Source organism: Fundulus heteroclitus, chromosome 20, assembly GCF_011125445.2.
Source record: "Fundulus heteroclitus isolate FHET01 chromosome 20, MU-UCD_Fhet_4.1, whole genome shotgun sequence".
In the NCBI taxonomy this organism is placed as follows: domain Eukaryota; kingdom Metazoa; phylum Chordata; class Actinopteri; order Cyprinodontiformes; family Fundulidae; genus Fundulus; species Fundulus heteroclitus.
In genome coordinates this window covers 20,691,049-20,709,070 of record NC_046380.1, presented here as the reverse complement: position 1 = coordinate 20,709,070, position 18,022 = coordinate 20,691,049, and the positions used below count along the sequence as shown (strand labels likewise).

Sequence of the window (18,022 nt, the reverse complement as noted above, 5' to 3'; positions counted from 1 at the left end):
CTTTTAACAATGTTCCTAGAGGCACATTTATTGATATCTGTGCTGTCAACACTTCACACTAGAGATGCACCAAACTTTATTTTATTTATTTACCAATTTGCTGATTTGACCAAATTCAGAACCCTAAATGACAACCAAACAGTTATTTTAGCTTTCTGGCTAAATTTGAAACCGAAGCGTCGTCACAATAAAACGTTAGTACTAAAATAAAACAATGTTTTTTGTTTTTGTATTGTTTTCAGTGTCTGTGTCACTGAAAATCTACAAACGCAGTAAAGTCATCCGGGTGATGGATCAGACGCGTCTCTAAATAAATTACAGCAAATCTCATTTACTTTTTTACAAGGCAGATTATAGCTAATTTATTTTACCCATATTTAAAAAAAATGTGATGTAAACTTTATCACAATGTTTATTTGTTTCTCTACAAGCTACCCTTAGACTACATAACAGCTCTGTAAAACTTCATATCTGTAAGAAACTAGCTGTAAATCATCTAATGTTGCCACATATGAGCCTTATGAAGCCGTTTTGTGATATTAGCTTATATTTGTAATATTAGCTTATAATGGCAGCATCTTGTCTGAGAGGAAGCGGTTTCTGTTGCACAACTCTGCGGTTAAACAGGATTTCACTATTTATTTTTATTTTTTTCAGAACATAGATGTGCTAAAAGTTCCCATTTTAAACTAATATTTAGTTTCAGGCATCAGTGTTTAGCCCATCTAAGATGGTTAGTGGTACTAACTAAACAGCAGCAGTGTGTGTATTCCCTGTAGCTTTGGGTCGGGCCTTTCACGAACTTTTCCGAGCAACGTTGTCGGTTGCTTTCACATTTTTTGGTGCCTTCACTGATTGGACCGAAGATCGAAATTTTTTAGTTTCCACCCTCCGACGATCGCGGCGCAGGGCCCGTCGAGCATAAAACTGATTCCAGTACCAGCCGGTTTCTGAGTGGGTCTCTGATTTATAGCGGCACCTGTGGTGAGGAGACCTTTATTTGAACCCAGACTCCCCTGGAGTGTTTGTTGGTCAAAGGCTCAACCTTTGTGTCGTCTGAGCAAATCACACAGTGCAGGTTAAAGTAACCAGCAAAGCTTGATGTGGGCAAACCTTGGTCCAGACTTCTTGGTCACGGTTCCAGCTGCTGTAAACACTTTTGATATCACAGATTGCAGATAAGGGCTAGCGTATAGGTTTCTAGCCTTTTCCAGACTTCAGAAGACGAACACGTCAGCCTAACTTTAATGGGATGTACTCATTTCTTTCCCATTTTGCAGAGCCGTTAGGAGTCCCGTTCGTATTTGTACCTCAGGAAACAAAAGGTCTAAAGAACGAGTCAAAGTATTACTCAGATGACCTTCCATTAGTTCCAATGAAAAATGGTTTGGTTGCTTTTATATTACAGCAGGTATTTTTCTTTCCTCCGCTGAATAAATGTACTTAATTTAAATGTTGATTTTTTTTTTTTTCTTTTTATTTATTCTAAAACCGAAGTGAAGCTGCTGTGATAAAGATGAATTTACTGAAAGGATTTTCACTCATCTGTACCAGGGGTGCCAGTAACTGTTTTGCCAGGTCTCTGGCACTTTGATATTAAAAACCCTCAATTAAGAAGCACTTAAGAAAGTGCCTCCTTTTTTATTTAATTTCTTTTATTTGTTTTTTTTTTTTTTTTAAAAGAGAAGAAATCATGCTGAAAAGTCAGTGATTGGCTATTTCATTTAAATGGAGACAAACGTGGTTAGAGGTCAGTAAACGGACAATGATTTCACATTTATTTGTACCTTCTCTTTTTGATACCATTACTCAGAAATCACTGAGCTTTACATTAAGCGGTTGTCTTAATTTCACTAAAACGCTCCCAAACAGCGGAGGAGACTGAAAGGGGAAACCGGAGACGTGCAAGACAGGAAGTTTTACAAAAATAATCAGGATCGTTTCCACATCTTTATTCGTTAGTTTCCTAAATGGGTTAAATGCATGAAATGGGAATCACGATCAGGTATATTTTCAGTATATATTCTTAAAAGATGTAGATTATGTTTAAATAACTTATTCATACCCTGAGTTTGTATTTTAATTTACTATCAAAACAAAAACTATTGTTTTTTTTGTTGTTGTTTTTTTCCACTTTAATTTATGGTAAATAGAGATGTGAACATGTGTGTTGTGCAAAGCGGTGTCTGGTCGCTTCGTGGAGGGAGGGAGGGATTCACGGCCGCCGGAGCAAACGGTCCAGCGGGTTTCCCACCTTTCATCGACCGGACTCCTCTCATCCGGCGGTTCGGGACGTGTCCTCCGACTGCGGGCCTCATCACGTCAGCAGCTGCTTTCTTAGGTTGGACGTTCCATGTTTGAGAGTCTTAACATTGATTTTGTCTGCTGCGACGCTGACAAACATAGGCAGTTTCTTTTATTTAATGGGATGTTTAAATTTGATGTCTTTAATTGAGCGGAATTCTAAAATCTTTAAACACTTTGTGAAGACATTATGCTTCTCTATTTGTCTTGATTGACACGAGGGAATTATGCAAAAATCTATATTTTCGGGTGTGTTTTGATTCACTTCAAAACATGGCGCAGATTAGCGGCCAGTCGCTTCGTTTTGAGCCCCCACCCCCCACCCTGGTGAGGCGGTGAGTTTTGCTTCTCTTGCCGTTCAAAGCTCAGCAGGAATAAAAGCCAGCAAACCTTCAAAAGTCTTAAGTTATTTGGCTCCTCTCGGGACGCACCGACCACCTGGTATCCACCGTGTTTCTTTGGTTTGTCTCATCGCCGCTCCTTCACAGGTCGCAGTCATGACTCCCTTGGGTTTGTCTCTCCTGTAGATATTTGGATCTGAATTCCAACGAACCTCGGTTGAGCACAGAGAGTCGCTCCGGTGTATCCTCGCGGTTGCCAAAGCACCTGCTACACTTCACACATCAGAGTTATTGTTGCAGTTCTGTTTGTTTCTGTTTCACATGTGTATCGCGATGCAAATCAGGCTCAGTCTAACAGTGAAGGGCTGACTGTGTGTGTGTGTGTGTGTGTGTGTCTGGTGAGTGGATCTGAGCGTACCTGCTTAATTATTTGTGTGAACTTTAGTACATTCCTATATTATTTATGGTTATATTGTGATTGTAACAAGTGTATATATCTTCCATGCACACACACACACACCCACATATTATAAATATATATAAATATATATATATATATGAACCAACCTGTTTGATCTGTGTTTGTAAGTGGTAAGTTTTGTACATATTAAGATTTTAGTTTCATGTGTTGTTGCGAGGGATGTTAAGTTATGGCCATCTGGAGGGTAAGATGCGCGTTCAGGCGTCTGAGCTGAGCTGGGGACTGAATGTCGATCACTGGTTGGTGGCAGTAGTCGGATATAATAGTTACACTGAACTATCACTTCGCTGTGGTAGCGCTCACACTGCCAGCTGCTCGACTCTGACCAAGCTTTCTCCTTTTTTGTCGTTTTTTTTTTTGTCGTTTTTTCTTAATCCACTCTGCACTGTTTTTTTTTTTTTTGTCATTTTAAATGTTTTGTTACATTTACTGTTTAAACCAGGGGTCACCAACAAGGTAGCCCCCTTCAAGGACCATATGTGGTGCCCTCAAGCCTGTTTAAAAAAATAGCAAAACCCTCAAGTGAGTAGCGTTTTAAATGCTGTTTTATTCAGTTGCTCTTCCTTTTTAATCATACCTGTATTTACACTGATTTAAAAGCATTGAAAACAAGTTTATATCACATGAAGTCAAGGTGAGCTCTGACTCTTTACTCTTTAGTTAGTACAGGTAGCTCTTCGTATGATGCAGTACCAATTGGGTAGCACTCAGTTTCAAAAAGGTTGGCGACCCCTGGTTTAAAAACACCTGGAAGAGGCTGTAAAGAAGTAATACAACTTTTTTTTGTTTTTAGACTTTGTAAGGAAAATATATTTTTATTGTTTTCCGAAACTGAATTACAATATTGTTTTGGCTTAAATGTTTAGCTTTTTGCTTCCTTTTTTTTGTCTGTTGCAAAGTGCCTTCCAAATACTGATTGTGCTCAGCAGTGGATTAATAAAAAAAAATTAATAAAACGGCCCTTTTTCTGTTTTTTAAAGGGTAAAAATTGTACAGAGTGACTTGCATTGACACTTTTGTATAAAAAGCGCAAGATGTACAATATGTTGCCATGGTCTTTTATCATTGTATTCGACGGGATTGCTCTTAAAAACACTTGAACTTTGTTCTTTTTTTTTTTTCTTTTTTTTGTTATGCCGTCTTTGGACATATTTCATTATGAGCTTACTTTTCTATAGGTATTTGTTTTTGTACTCTTGTTATTGAGTCTCGTCTTGAATTCTTGGTTTAGAGACGAGAATCAAATAAATTGCAGCTGAAAATCTCCAAACGTTTGTTCTGTAGTTAATAGGCAGTTGATAAAGTTATGGCCAGACGTTTCCACAAAATTATGTGGTGGGGGTGGGGGGTTCACAGGATCCTTTTGCTTTTGCTTTGTCGTCACACTTATGTGTGTCAGCGAATTAAAACTTCTTATCAGACAAAGATGACCGGAATAAATGGTGACGTTTTCCAAAAAAAAAAAAAAAAAGCCGTCTGCAATTGCTGTCAATAAGTCTTTTGCATCACAATTCTTCGCAGAACTGCTTTAATTTATCCTCTTTTGAGCCTGAACGGCCCGTTTAAGGTCAAAGCCAGAGCAACCTCAATCGTATATTTGCCTGGACTTTGACTAGGCCATTTCAAAACCTTCATTAGGGTTTTTGTTTTAGCTATTCAAAGGTGGGCCTGCCGGTTCATAATGGACCATTGTCTTGCTGTTTAACCCAAGTACTTGAGCTCTGAGGTCAAAACCTTACGTCTGATCAGAGCAGAAACCATGGTTCCATAGGTTATACAACATCAACTAGAAAACTGGGACTTTCAGCTGTTTCCGCTTACTACTACTACTACAATCACGTTTTACATAATGCACTGCTAAAAGCAAAAGATTAAAGGAATAGTTTTTAATCGGTATATCAAGTCAGATGAACTTCTCTTAATATCGATCTGGTCGGTTCAGTAGTAGAGGGGGTCGTTGATCAATGTCGGCTGTTTTCTAACCTGATTCTCACCAGATGGATCTCGTTCTGCAGAGCTCCACACAACTACCTGGGATTGCTCCATTGGAGATGTATATCAGAAGGCGGGGCCTTATCAAAAATCCTTGCATATCATTGGATAAACCACTAGTCCGTCATCCTTACTGATGCACTACTTCAACCACTCGCATTGAAACCAACCCATGATGCTGACATTAGGGAAGATCAAGCTTTTGACAAACCCGGTCGGGAGAAAGGCGAAACCATCGTCTCCACTAACAAAAGCCTTCAAAGACGTTCTCTGGTGTTCTTTTAAATAGTTAATGTTCGGTAGATTTGGCAACACTGATGAAATAGCAGCATCAATGTTACCGCTTGCTTCCTCGCTGCGAGCCGCCATTGTTGTCTGAACCCAAACAGTCGCTTCCCTGATGCGCCATATCTACGAAAATCCCGCCTGGTGATCCTGATTGGCTCGTCTATTTTATGTGGTGTTGAAATCCCTTTCAATGGCAGCGATTCCAGATGGACGTGTGGAGCTTCATGGAATTACATCCATTGGGCGAGAGTCAGGTTAGCTGTTTTAGTATTAATAAAAAAATAAATAAAAACAGGCACTAAAGAGGCAACAATGAAATTACCCCCAAAAACAGAAACGGTTTTGCAGATGGACGTCACAGATGTTCTTATTTATTTATTTTTGGCTGCTTTTCAGTAGTTTTGCATTTGCCCAGAGTCGGTGTCTACTGGTACCATGAGGCGACACCTGGACTCTACAGAAGTCGCACAGGCAGTCCAAGATCAAAACGTGATATCGCCAGAAGGTTTGCCGTGTCACGCTCTCAAGAGGAGATTCTAGGAGACAAGAATGTTACTCTAGGCGAGCCGGACAGGTCCTAAATCCATCGGTAAGACCGGTATCTACTCCTTTGTGCAAGGAGGAACAGGATGAGTTCTGCCAGAGCCCTACAAAGTGACCTCCAGCAGGCCACTGGGGTATCCCTGACATAAAGCACCTCTGGAACATCATGTTTAGGTCGATCAAATGCCTCCAGGTTCGACCTAAGACTGTATCAGGAGCTCATTGATGCTCTGGTCAGGATCTGGGAGAAGGCACCCCAGGGTATCATCTCATAAGGAGCTTTCCCCGACGTTATCAGGCATGCATAGGAGAACGTCTGGGTCATACTAACTACTGAAGACCATTTTGAGTTGCTGCAGTGTCATTTCATCAATTTGGACTAGCCTCCCTTAACAGTTTTTCAGTGTCAATTACATTAATTTCAGATACGGAAATTAAGATACCTGTTATAGTTCAGGTGTGCAGCTTGTGCAAAAGGAAAAAGCTGTATACATTTTACATGCTTTTAAAAGCAAGTGATTACAAAAATGCAAGAACAAAACAATTTAAACTCTTCTTTTGTACAAAATGTTCTTTTTACTTTCTATACTTCTGTACAAACTCTGTCATGGTTGAAAAAAAAATCCAACAATAGAATAGGTGTACCTTTTTTCCCTCTAAGAGTCAAAGTTCAAAAGGTAAAATTGGACCAGAGCGCTACAATTTAGTCGAAATGCCTGTGCTTTCAATGTCACTCTCTCTGTTCTTGTAATTCAGTTTGTTAAAATCATCCATTATCTCCACCATGGTCTTCCCTTTGGTCTCGGGGACAAAATATAGCATGAAGGCAGCGCTGGAAATGGAGTAAGCCACAAAAATCAGAAAGCAGAACTGCCCGAGTCCCTCCTGTGTGGACACACAACAAAAACATAGTGTTAAAAAAAAAGAAAGATCCAAACCCTTCATTTACGCTCATATGTAACCTCTAAACGACGCAGGGTGGACGTCCTACCACAACGTAGCCAAACAGCATTCCCACCAGGAACATGCCGAGCCAGTTGACGGTGCCACTGATCACATACGCCGAAGGACGCCAGGCTTGTAGGAAGAGGTCAGCGGGGAGAGCCATAGACACTCCAGCTGGGCGTGGATTTGGACACATTATTAAAAATAATCCCCTTTAAAATTTTTATAATGTAGATTGTAGGAGAACAACAAAGGCGACTCACAAGGCCCGAGTCCATAAATGCAAATAACGCAAAAGATTAAAGCGATGTTCACATACGGTATCTGAGGGCTCAGATCCTGAGGAAGGACACAGAATGTAAGAGTGCATTCACAGTGGCAGTGTAGGACAGTGATTTGTTAGTGAGTGTTTTTTTTACCTTGATGGACAACATGACAGTGAGAAGGCACATGGTGACGCCCATCAACAGATAACCATACCCCATCAGCTTTTTTCTGCCTGCACGGTCTATCAGGAAGGACTGGGACACAACAGACTTTGTTGTTTTATAAATCCTACTAGTCGCATTACGAAAACGTGAAAGGTGTTTTTTTTTTAACATTCCAGATACATTCGAGGAACCTCAACTGAACTTATCGATTAATTTCCCCCAAACTTAACTTGACAAAGCTTATAGTTAGAGTGGGTTAGGTTACCCTGAGCTATCGCTGTAGTTATGCTGCTACAGGCTTAGATTGCTGGGGGACATCAGGGTCTATTTTTCTCACTCTGCTGAATTCTCCTACTGTTCTCCAATTTGCATTTATCATGACTGACCGCAACATTGGAAAGAAGAGGTGGCTACGCCTTTGTCAGAGATTTGCATTTGTTTGTTTGTAATTTCAGCTTTTAACTTTTTGTTCTCTGTCATTTTTTTCTCTTCATAGTAGGTACACCTGGTCTGGCGTTCTGTTAGCTGTGACATTATCCAGGGGAGACAGAACATCTGTTATTACCATATAATGTAGAAAACAGTCCTGGATCAATGTGTGCTTCTGTGATTTTTGTGTCTCTGCTCTGTCTTCTCTAACCCCAGTCGGTCGAGGCAGATGACCGTTCACACTGAGCCTGGTTCTGGTTCTGCTGGAGGTTTTCCTCGCTGTTAAAGGAGAATTTTCCTCTCCACTGTCACTTCATGCATGCTCAATATGAGGAATTGCTGCAAAGCAATCAACAATGCAGATGACTCTCTACTGTGGCTCTATGCTCTTTCAGGAGGAGTGAATGCTGGTTACAAAGACTCGATGCAATCTGCTGGGTTTCCATAGATAGGAAACGTTTTGATCAATCTGTCTGATTTGCTTGATTTTGACTTTGTAAAGTGCCATGAGATGACGTGTTGGGAATTAAGATAAGATAAGATAGTCTTTATTGATCTCACAATGGAGAAATTCACTCCATTGGAGCTATATAAATAAAATTAAATTAATTTGGAACTTTCCAGGTATTGGAATTGTGAAAATGTTTTACATTAGTCAGTGAATTTTACCTTTAGGCTGTGCATACCACTCTGGTATCAGACCCAAGTGAATTTCTGTTTAATTTAATTTAGAAACCATGTTTTTTTTTACCCATATTATGCATTGGGGGAAAAAAACATAAACAAATATATTTTAAATTCTTTTTACAGATAAAATGTTAAGCATTTCTGCCGTTCAATTCTCTACCACCATCTTCTTAGCTACAGTCCTGCTCGTGGTGCTTTTTACAGAAACTTACACAGAGCGTTATGGCGATAAGTTCTGTTGCTCCGATACCGATAGCCAAATAGTGCATCTGATTCTCTGGTACCCCAGACTCACGGAAGATGTCAAAAGCGTAGAAGTACAGCTGATCGACAAAAAAGAAAGGAGGTCAGACCAGATAATAGCTATACGGGGGAAAAAAAAAATACCCCACATCAGTTTCCAACACACCGCATTGATGCCGCAGAACTGAACGCCAGCGCAGGGGATGGTGAGAGTGAGCAGCTGCCACCTCACACAGCGAGAGGTGAGGACATCCTTCACTGTTTTGGCCTTCTCTCCCAGCGCCCTCTCTCGCTCTTTCTGCATGTCGTCCAGCTCCAGCTTCAGGTTGTCCTCCTGCCACAGCCACTGCAGGGCTGTTACATGCATGACAAATACGCGCAGGAATCACAGAAATTACTCTTTGAGGCAAGGCTACCGAGCATTAGAGTTGTGTGCAGCCCCTTTCAAGGTTTAACCAGAGAGCAAACAAACTTTACACTGCAAAAAGGGAACTAAAAGTAAGTAAATGAGTGTATTTGTCATTGTTTTGAGCAGTAAGTTTAAATGATCTGCCAATGGAATAAGATATTTACATTAAAAATAGGAACAGATGATCTCTGTCATCTCATTTCAAGTACAGTATATTTAATTATCTTATTTTTGGGGTAAAAATTAAGGTTGTCCATTGGCAGATAATCTTATTTATCTGCTCAAATCAAGGAAAAATGCACTAATTTCAAGAAAAGTGTACTTACTTTTAGTTCCCTTTTCACAGTGTAGAATGAGACGAAAGAAGAGAAGGTGAGATTCGGCACAGTTAGTACATTTTAACATTTGCGTCAAAGAAAACAGATACAACACTATAAAAACATGTCTTATGTGCTTCTGATGAATCAAATATTACTAAGTACAGTTGATTGTGATACCTCTGTCACACTCTTGCTTATCTGCCCTATGTTTCTACGTGGCTTTAACTAAATAGCATTCCAGCACAGCCTTAATAATACTCCTGATGCTCTAGTCTGCTTACAGTTAGGTGAACTACAAAATTAATTCAAAGGTTTAGTTTCAATCATTGAGGGTTCTGCCCTAAACCAGCAGACCGAGCCAGAGTCTGCGGGGTCATCTAACCTTTTCTGCTGCCGTCCGCGTCTCCTTTGTCGATGTAAAGGTATCGAGGCGTCTCGGGGAAGAAAAGAAGCGTCACAAACTGCAGCGCTGCCGGGACGCCGCTGATAGCCAAGAGATACGGCCACATTTCCTCTGATCCCATTATCTCCCTGAACAAAGTGTTCAGCAGAGCCAAGTTGAAAAGACAAGAAATCCATCGGAAGTGAAATCACACTGTTTACATACTGGAACCAGAAATAAACTCTAAATTATCTTTTTTTTTTAAATTTTTTTTTTTATATGGGATGCTAGTCGTTTTGCAGTAAGCAGCAAAACCGCTCATGCCTGTTGAACCTTCCCCACATTTAGTCACGTTCCAGCAACAAAACTTCAATTTATGATTTTGAACGCACCGTCATGCGTAATTGTGAAACTGAAGAAAAGGGAGAATACAAATAAAAATGTTTTTTATAAATGTGAAATGACTTGTTTTACTCAAATTCCCCCAAAAAGTTCAACGATTCACCCTGAGAAGTCTGATTCCCTGTGTAACACCTGTGTGTATTAATCCAGCTGCTCTATGAAAGTTTGTTAGAGAAGAATAATGAACAAACAGTGTCATGAAGTCCAAAAAAAAAAAAGAGATATAAAGGTCTGGGATAAAGCTGTTGTAAAGTTTAAAGCCGACTTAAGTTATGAAATAATATTCCAAGCTTCAAACATCTGACTGAGCTCTGCCCAATCCCATCTTCTGAAACTGGGAAAAAAGCATGGCACAAATACTAAGATATGTCCGCCCACCTGGACTGAGGCCAGGAAAGGAGAACTTTAGTCAGGGAGGCAGGCAAGGGGCCCAAATTGAGGAAGAATCTGGCCAGGATAGTTATTAAGTGTGTGGTCCACCAATCTGGCTTTTTACAAAAAGGGGAAAAAGTCTCTTTTTTGTCTGGTGGGTAACCTAACACTGCTTATAACCCTGGAAACACCACCCTGATGGTGAAACATGGTGGTGGCAGCATCATCCAGCAGGGATGCTCATCTTCAGGACAGACAAGGAAGCTTGTCGATCTTGTTGGAAAGACAGATGGGTGGAAATTAACACAGGGCAGTGCAGGAAAAGAAACCAGAGGCTACTGGAGTCGGGGATGATGGTTCAACCCACATACAGCCAGAGCTACAAAGGAGCAGTTTAGATCACAGCTTATGAGTCAGAATGGCCTAGTTAAAGCCCAGACCTTAGCTTAATTGAGAAACCTCGGCAAGAACTGAAAACATTCATAAAAATACTCTTTTGCAAGTCTGGTAAAACTCTTTTCCAAAGAGGAATAGGCACACATTTCAGGATCTTAATCTGCAAAGCCTGTGGGGCTTGTGTTGGTCTATCCATCAAAATATGTTGAATTTATAACATGACAAAATATGACTCAAGAGATATGAGTATTTTTGTGAGGCACTGTTTGTCTCAGAGGTATCATCAAAGGTATCATGTAAAGTAACGCGATCAGAGAGACAGAGAAAGGGAGCTCACTTAATGCCGATTATCTGGCCTGTGACCTTCCCCAAACCGATGAAGATGGAGCTGGTGAGCGTCATGAAACCTCTGAGCTCCTTTGGGGAACTCTCCCCGAGATACATGAGGTGAACGCTGAGGCCGAGACCTGTGGAGGTGAAGGAGACGAGCAGAGGAGGTGAAAAAAAAACCCGGAGCAGGCGGAAAACTGCTCCCAAAACGAGTCCTGGTGACATACCAACGTTGTATCCATACAGAAATCTCCCCAGCAGGATCATCTCGAAAGAATTTGCCGTGCGACTGAAAACCATAAGCAGGGCAGCAGCCATGGCCACGACGTTGTTGATCAGGAGAGCCTTTTTTCTAGAAAACAAGAAACGTTCAGCTGGTTTGTTTCCAGTTCTTCCAGTATGGCGCACCGGTAGTGGTGTCTCACCGGCCGTAGGTGACAGGAAGGCTGCCGCTGTGAACGGCCCCGGCCCAGGCCCCCAGACTCAACACGGCCACGATGAAGGACCAGATCAGCTGGTTGGCCGACTCGTCCACCGGGCTGCCGTACCTCAGCATCCAGGTGTAGTTCACGAAGCTACGAACGTGCTGCGCAAAAGTTTGACAGTGGAAATGTTTTTTCCCACACGGCGTCTTTGAAAGTCCTGATCGACAGAGCGACATCTGTAAACTGCCCCCATGCAGCACTTTGATGCTTTTTTCCCCTCAATCACAGGGACCTATTAAAAATGGGGATTTGCAGCACAGTTTGTGTAAAATAGCAAATAAATGACATACAATATTTTGATTTAAAATGCTTGATCGAGAGATTGTTGCCTAATTTGGCTTTTTAGCAAGTTTGAAGGTGGGATGGCGAGAAGAGATGTAGTTTGTTGCTTCTTAACAACAACCAGCTGCACATTTATATCAAGACCTTTCTTCCTGGTTGATAAATCACCAGGTATTGTTGTAAGGGTAATACAATGGAAGTTATTTAATGCAGTTCTGATACATGCTTAGGCTGAATAGGCAAAATAAGGGTTTAATACAACCACGTGTCACGAAATGCGTCACAATTCATGTTCGTTTTATCCAGGAGTGTAACAGATCTCACCACTGCAGGAGAAGCGATGAAGGAAACCTGGATCCCGTACTGAAACGATCCTCCTATTCCCAACACCACAGACATCAGGTAGAGCCTCCAGTGCTGCAGCGGGCATGAAAAAGTGTTGTAATGCTATATATTATGTTATAACAACATAAAAAAGTACAGCAAATCACCACATATCTATCTATCTATCTATCTATCTATCTATCTATCTATCTATCTATCTATCTATCTATCTATCTATCTATCTATCTATCTATCTATCTATCTATCTATCTATCTATCTATCTATCTATCTATCTATCTATCTATCTATCTATCTATCTATCTATCTATCTATCTATCTATCTATCTATTCTATTCTATCTCTCTCTCTCTCTCTCTCTCTCTCTCTCTCTCTCTCTCTCTATATATATATATATATATATATATATATATATATATATATATATATATATATATATATATATATATAAATATATATATGTTATTGCATGTGAAATATAATGCATCACCACCGGATTTAGAACATGGCAATAAATAAATAAATTCAAAGGCTTAAAATAAAACAGATATTTCTGTTAAAGTTTTGTTTTACTTCAGCGATGATAAGTTGTATTAAAAAATAATTTTGATTAAACAACATTGTTTTTGTTACTCCCTGTGTTATAATGTATTAAGATATATTATAATTTGATCATTTTTTTAAAATGAGGATTATTAAATGAGAAATCTAGATGAACATATTTTAAATTTAACAAAAAAAAAAAGAAGATTTTTCTGCCTGTTTTTCACATATGTCTGATCCAGAGTCAGTCAGTAAAGGACATTAAAGTTACCCATATCTCATTTATACATTGTTGCTCTTCACGTGCTTGCAGAACAATCTACGGTTCAAAAGGTCAAACTTCTTTTTCTGGAAAGTTTTAAAGTGTTACAGTATCGGACGCTTACAGTAACAAAATGTTTTCAACATCTATAAATGCAAGTAGTGGCAAATTCATGGATGCATAACTTTTTTTTTTTTAACAAAACAAAGTTATCTATTTCTAACAAAGGTCTTCAATTTTAAGATGAGTTAAGTGAAATCTGAAATGCAAAAATAAATAAATAAAAGAAAATACGAGAACTATTGCATATTATAACTGGAAGTGCAGACAGCCAACCAGGCAATGTCTCTAAAAATGACAAACTCAAACAAACAAACAAAAATCAACGTTTTAACTTAACTCTGCATGCAGTGTACCGTACTATGCCGAGTACATTTAGAGAAATATAAAACACAGATCATTTTCTAAAGGTGCTGCGAGTGCCACGTCCACCCACCTTCTTTGACGATGGAGGCTCCATGTTGTGGTGCTGGCTTCCTGGATGCAGGCTGCAGAACGAGGAGAGGTCCAGCATATATGAAGGATGGCCACACAAAGTTACACATCGACAGACTTTAGTTGACCATTCCTGCTATTACAGCGACATCGTCACTTTATGACGCGAGCAACATGTATGACCAGACGCTGCCCTAGAGGAAACCTGGTCTATCCAGTTGATTCCTGCGGTTGTTGCAGCTGCAGCCAGCAACCTCAATCAGCAGGTTAGAAATTATTTTTATCTCCAAGGGAGGAGGCTGAAAGTACCAACGCTGGCATTAGCGCAAATGCTTACACCGGAAAAGGAGAAAAAGATCTGGCAGATGTAATCTCTGTGTCAGAGGGTAATCTGCTGCATAGTTTGGGTCCTGAAGAACTTTTGCTTTGTTGCGATAAGTGATGCAGTGTTAATGTTAGTGCTCACATCTGCAGCATATCAGCAACTTATTATTTCTGGGAACCTCGTGTGACGGACTAGCACATTTCAGGAGTGGAAGGAAAAGAGAACATGGTTTTAATTTACTTATTTAGAAAAATAGAAATCCAAAAATACAGCTGCCTTTACTCATTGACCCTTCAATAAAATCCTGTTTCCACAAACTGCAACAGGAAGGAAGTGGCTACAGGGTTCCCTAACATTTCAGCATGCATAGTTAGTTATTCATGTCTTGCATCTTTACTTTGTAGAAATACCTGTGCTGCAGTTCCAGCTGCAGGTATTTGCTTAACGGGGGCAGTGGTGGCCTGATGGTTAAAGCATTGTGCTTGTGTCCCGGAGGTTCTAGGTTCAACTCCCACAGACTTCCACTCTGGCTCCTTGAGCAAGACCCTTAACCCCTGATTACTGGGGGTTGCACAGTGGCAGCCCACTGCTCCCCAAGGGGATGGGTTGAAATGCAGAGAATACATTTCAGATAAGATGATTATTATTATCTGTCCTTACCAGCTTTGCGCAGAAATGTACCCCCCCCCCCCCATCTCTATAGACAAATTCAGTCAGAGTAAATCACGGACAACTGTGAACATAAAGTTTTCAAGTTTACCAAATTCTAAACAGGACTTAGATCTTGATTGGGTCATCCTAACTGCATGCATCTATATCCTTCCTTTGTATTTCTGAGTCTGCTGTCCTTTGCGGCCTCTGACAGGGTTTCTTCCAGGATTCTCCTTTATTTAGCCCAATCCATCTCCCCATGTAATTTGACCAGTGCATCCGTCTCGGCTGAAGAAACGCTTCCACTCAGCATGATAATAATAATTGAACTTTATTAATCTCACATTGGAGAAATTCACTTCTGCATCTTAACCCATCCCCTTGGGAAACAGTGGGCTGCCACTGTGTGGCACCTGGGGAGCAATTGGGGGTTGAGGGTCTTGCTCAGGGACCCAGATTGCAGGCAGTGGGGCTCAAACCGGGTACTTGCAACCTTCTCAGAGCGCAAGCACACAGCTCTAACCACTAGGCCAACACCTCCCCGTGATCCTGCCACCGTCATGTTTCAAAGTGGGGATGGGGGCTTTCAGTTACATCTCTCTTCCAAGGCTTGCATTCTGGCAACAAAGTTTAATGTTAGTCTCTGAGTTAGTCTTCTTCCACATGTTTGCTGCATCAGTGGCTTGTTTTTGACCTCCCCACTCCTTCTCCTTAAAAAAAACATTATGACATACTAAACATAACAGTCCGTGTAGTGGCTTTATGAAACACTTTCATTTAATGTACAGTACGTGACTGAGATAAGTTAATTTAAAAGTATCAGTTTCAGTCAATTTTGAGCTTTGTTTTCTCATTTGTATATTTGTGCAATGTTGCAATTATATTGGTCGAATTAAATAAATACCAAGACGACTGAAATCTACCCAAAGACGGTGCTTCCTTGTAGGTCTTGGTTATGTTTTCTGAATTACATTTCTATGTAATAAAATAAGTTTCTTTACGAATGTAAAACATTTTCATTTTTCTTCTGGTGCAGATGGAAATACGGTAATCTAAAAGAAACATACGTAAAAACAAGTAAAGTAGTATTTACAATATTAAAACAAGAAGTCAGTCGCTAAAATAATTGTAATTCATTAAGCAAAACTCAAATAAAAACGTTATTCTTCCTTTGGAAACATGGTTAAAGTTTAGAGGCTGTTGTCTTACTCGACCAACAGCAGCAGGGCTCTTCCACGAGGAAGAAGAGGCCTCTGGTAGCTCTTCTTCAATATAAAATAAATAGTAAATCACAGGCTGGGCATTTGGGGCGGGAGCCGCTGCTGCACCTCCTCTTTTCCTCCTGCTGCTGATATTCTTGTCTGTCACTCCGCATCCCCAACAGAGAAGGAAAGGATGTTTCCGAGATGATTTGCCCAGGATTAAACAAAACAGACGAAACACAGGAAGATTTCATTCATATAAAACCTGACAAAATAAAAACCTCCGTCTCTGCACTGTAGCCCAAACTTTGTATTTTTTTTTTCCTAGATTTTGCTATTTTAACATAAATTGTTGCTACACAGGTAGAAAACCCTGACTAAGCAGCTATAAGATAGCCATAAGAAATGGTGAAACATTGTTACTCTGGAAGCTGAGTTTGTTCTGAAAAGTGAAAAAAAAAAACATGTTTCCTCATAGTTAATCATTTCAGTTTAGATAACAGCTGCTGGGAACAACTGTGATGAAGAGTCTGTAAATTCCTACCCCGATAAAACTAAAGGTTTCTTTTCTATTTATGACAAAAATCAAAAAGAGCAACAACTCCTTTATGGGTCTACTGAGGGTCAGGGCTAAAGGTTTTAATAACGCTTAAATTTGCCATCTTTCAAATATTCCTCCTGAATATGTCCCACTGAGTCCTGTTTGTGACGAAGAAGTCTCTTCCTCTTGGCAAAACACCTCTTTATCGGTCTGTAAAACACAAAGAATCGGCCAGTCTTAAGCAATAACACACCTTCAACTCATAATGAAAGTTGACAAATTTCTGTCTTGGCTAGAGGAGCAACAATAAATTCAGATCATGAGAAGAAACGTTTTTTTTGAATCAGTATTCAGAAGTGTTTCCCCAGAAGGATAAAAGACATCGCAAACATTGTTGTAACGGATCTGCAGTCAGTGTGGAATAAGTTCAGGTTTTTCTGAAGGTGCAGCAGTGTCCAAGCAGGACGACATCTGGTGCAGTCCCGGTGATGAATACAGTGGTTAAAATGACACGTTTTTTGTCATCCATAAAGATGAAAAGTTTCACAGTTCACAAACAGAGTTTTATCAAATCTGTACACAGCGTCAAACATTAACGCTCACGTTTTGTCTTTTCCTTTTTGAACAAAATTGGGAAACAAGGAATCAGATGCCTACTTCAGCAGAATTAGACAGCAACAGTGTATGCACACATTTTTCTTACAGGGTTTATCAAGCCTTCACACCATGTTTGTCATTTTTAGCTTTCATTACCCTCTCTAACTTAATATGCTCTCTCTGAACCATTCGACTGACACCCTGGCTGTATATTCAGGCTCCTTTTCCTGCTGGAAGGGGAACCTCTGCGGCAGTCTTAAATCTTTTGGCACCTCTAACCTCTGGGGTGTTAAAGTTGATGTTCAGTGTTAGTACTTCACCGCACCTTCTTCTACACGTTTGTTGTGTTCTCTACCTGTCATAGTTTGAGTTCCTGCCTTAGTTTTAATTTCTGTTTTTAGGTTATTGTTTTCTATTTTAGCTTGTGTCCTGTTTCAGTCTTGGTTTGAGTTCCATCTTAGGTTGGGTCTTGTAATTTATTTTGTGTTTCAGATTGGTTCTTGAACTGTTTTAGTTTAACCTGTTTTCACATGGTAGTTATTCAGTCAGTTCAGTTCCACCTCCAGCCACTTCCCTGATCAGCTCCACTTAGTCTGGTAATTAGTTTGATTCCTTTCACCTGCTCACTCCCCTACTTATGCCTGCCTCTGTTCCTTGCACTCTGCCCGATCATTGTGTTTGTGTTTCCTGCCTGGGGTAAGTCTGATCCTGTCTGCCTGTACCCAACCTGATTCTGTTAGTTTTTACCTGGATTATTTGACCTGTTCTGCTCTTTTGTTAATAGACCAGCCTGACTTCTGACCAGTTTATTTTAGGTTGTTGGCTGTGGACTGTTTAAGTTTTTTGGACACTGCCTCTTTGCTTTTTGGCTTGGTGCCCTCTTTTGGTTTTTTGGCTTTGTTAATAAATCACCTTTTTATTACAACCTTTTGCTTGTCTGGCTGAATTCAGGGTCCTCTGTTTCTGGTTCATGACACTACCTTGCTTTTGGCAAGCTGGAC

At 40.2% G+C, this 18,022-nt stretch overlaps 1 protein-coding gene across 1 annotated transcript; it reads right to left on the bottom strand.

Moving 5' to 3' along the window:
- Positions 1 to 6,609: 6,609 nt before the first annotated feature.
- On the bottom strand, positions 6,610 to 13,971 carry LOC105933257 (solute carrier family 2, facilitated glucose transporter member 11). The gene is made up of 12 exons (XM_021321582.2): positions 13,707 to 13,971; positions 12,387 to 12,479; positions 11,721 to 11,881; positions 11,523 to 11,647; positions 11,303 to 11,432; positions 9,796 to 9,944; positions 8,851 to 9,038; positions 8,654 to 8,764; positions 7,314 to 7,415; positions 7,158 to 7,233; positions 6,941 to 7,068; positions 6,610 to 6,834 (listed from the first exon to the last, which is right to left on the bottom strand). Exons 1-12 carry the CDS (start codon positions 13,782 to 13,784, stop codon positions 6,646 to 6,648), a joined length of 1,530 nt encoding a protein of 509 aa, XP_021177257.2. The 5' UTR covers positions 13,785 to 13,971; the 3' UTR covers positions 6,610 to 6,645.
- Positions 13,972 to 18,022: the final 4,051 nt, after the last annotated feature.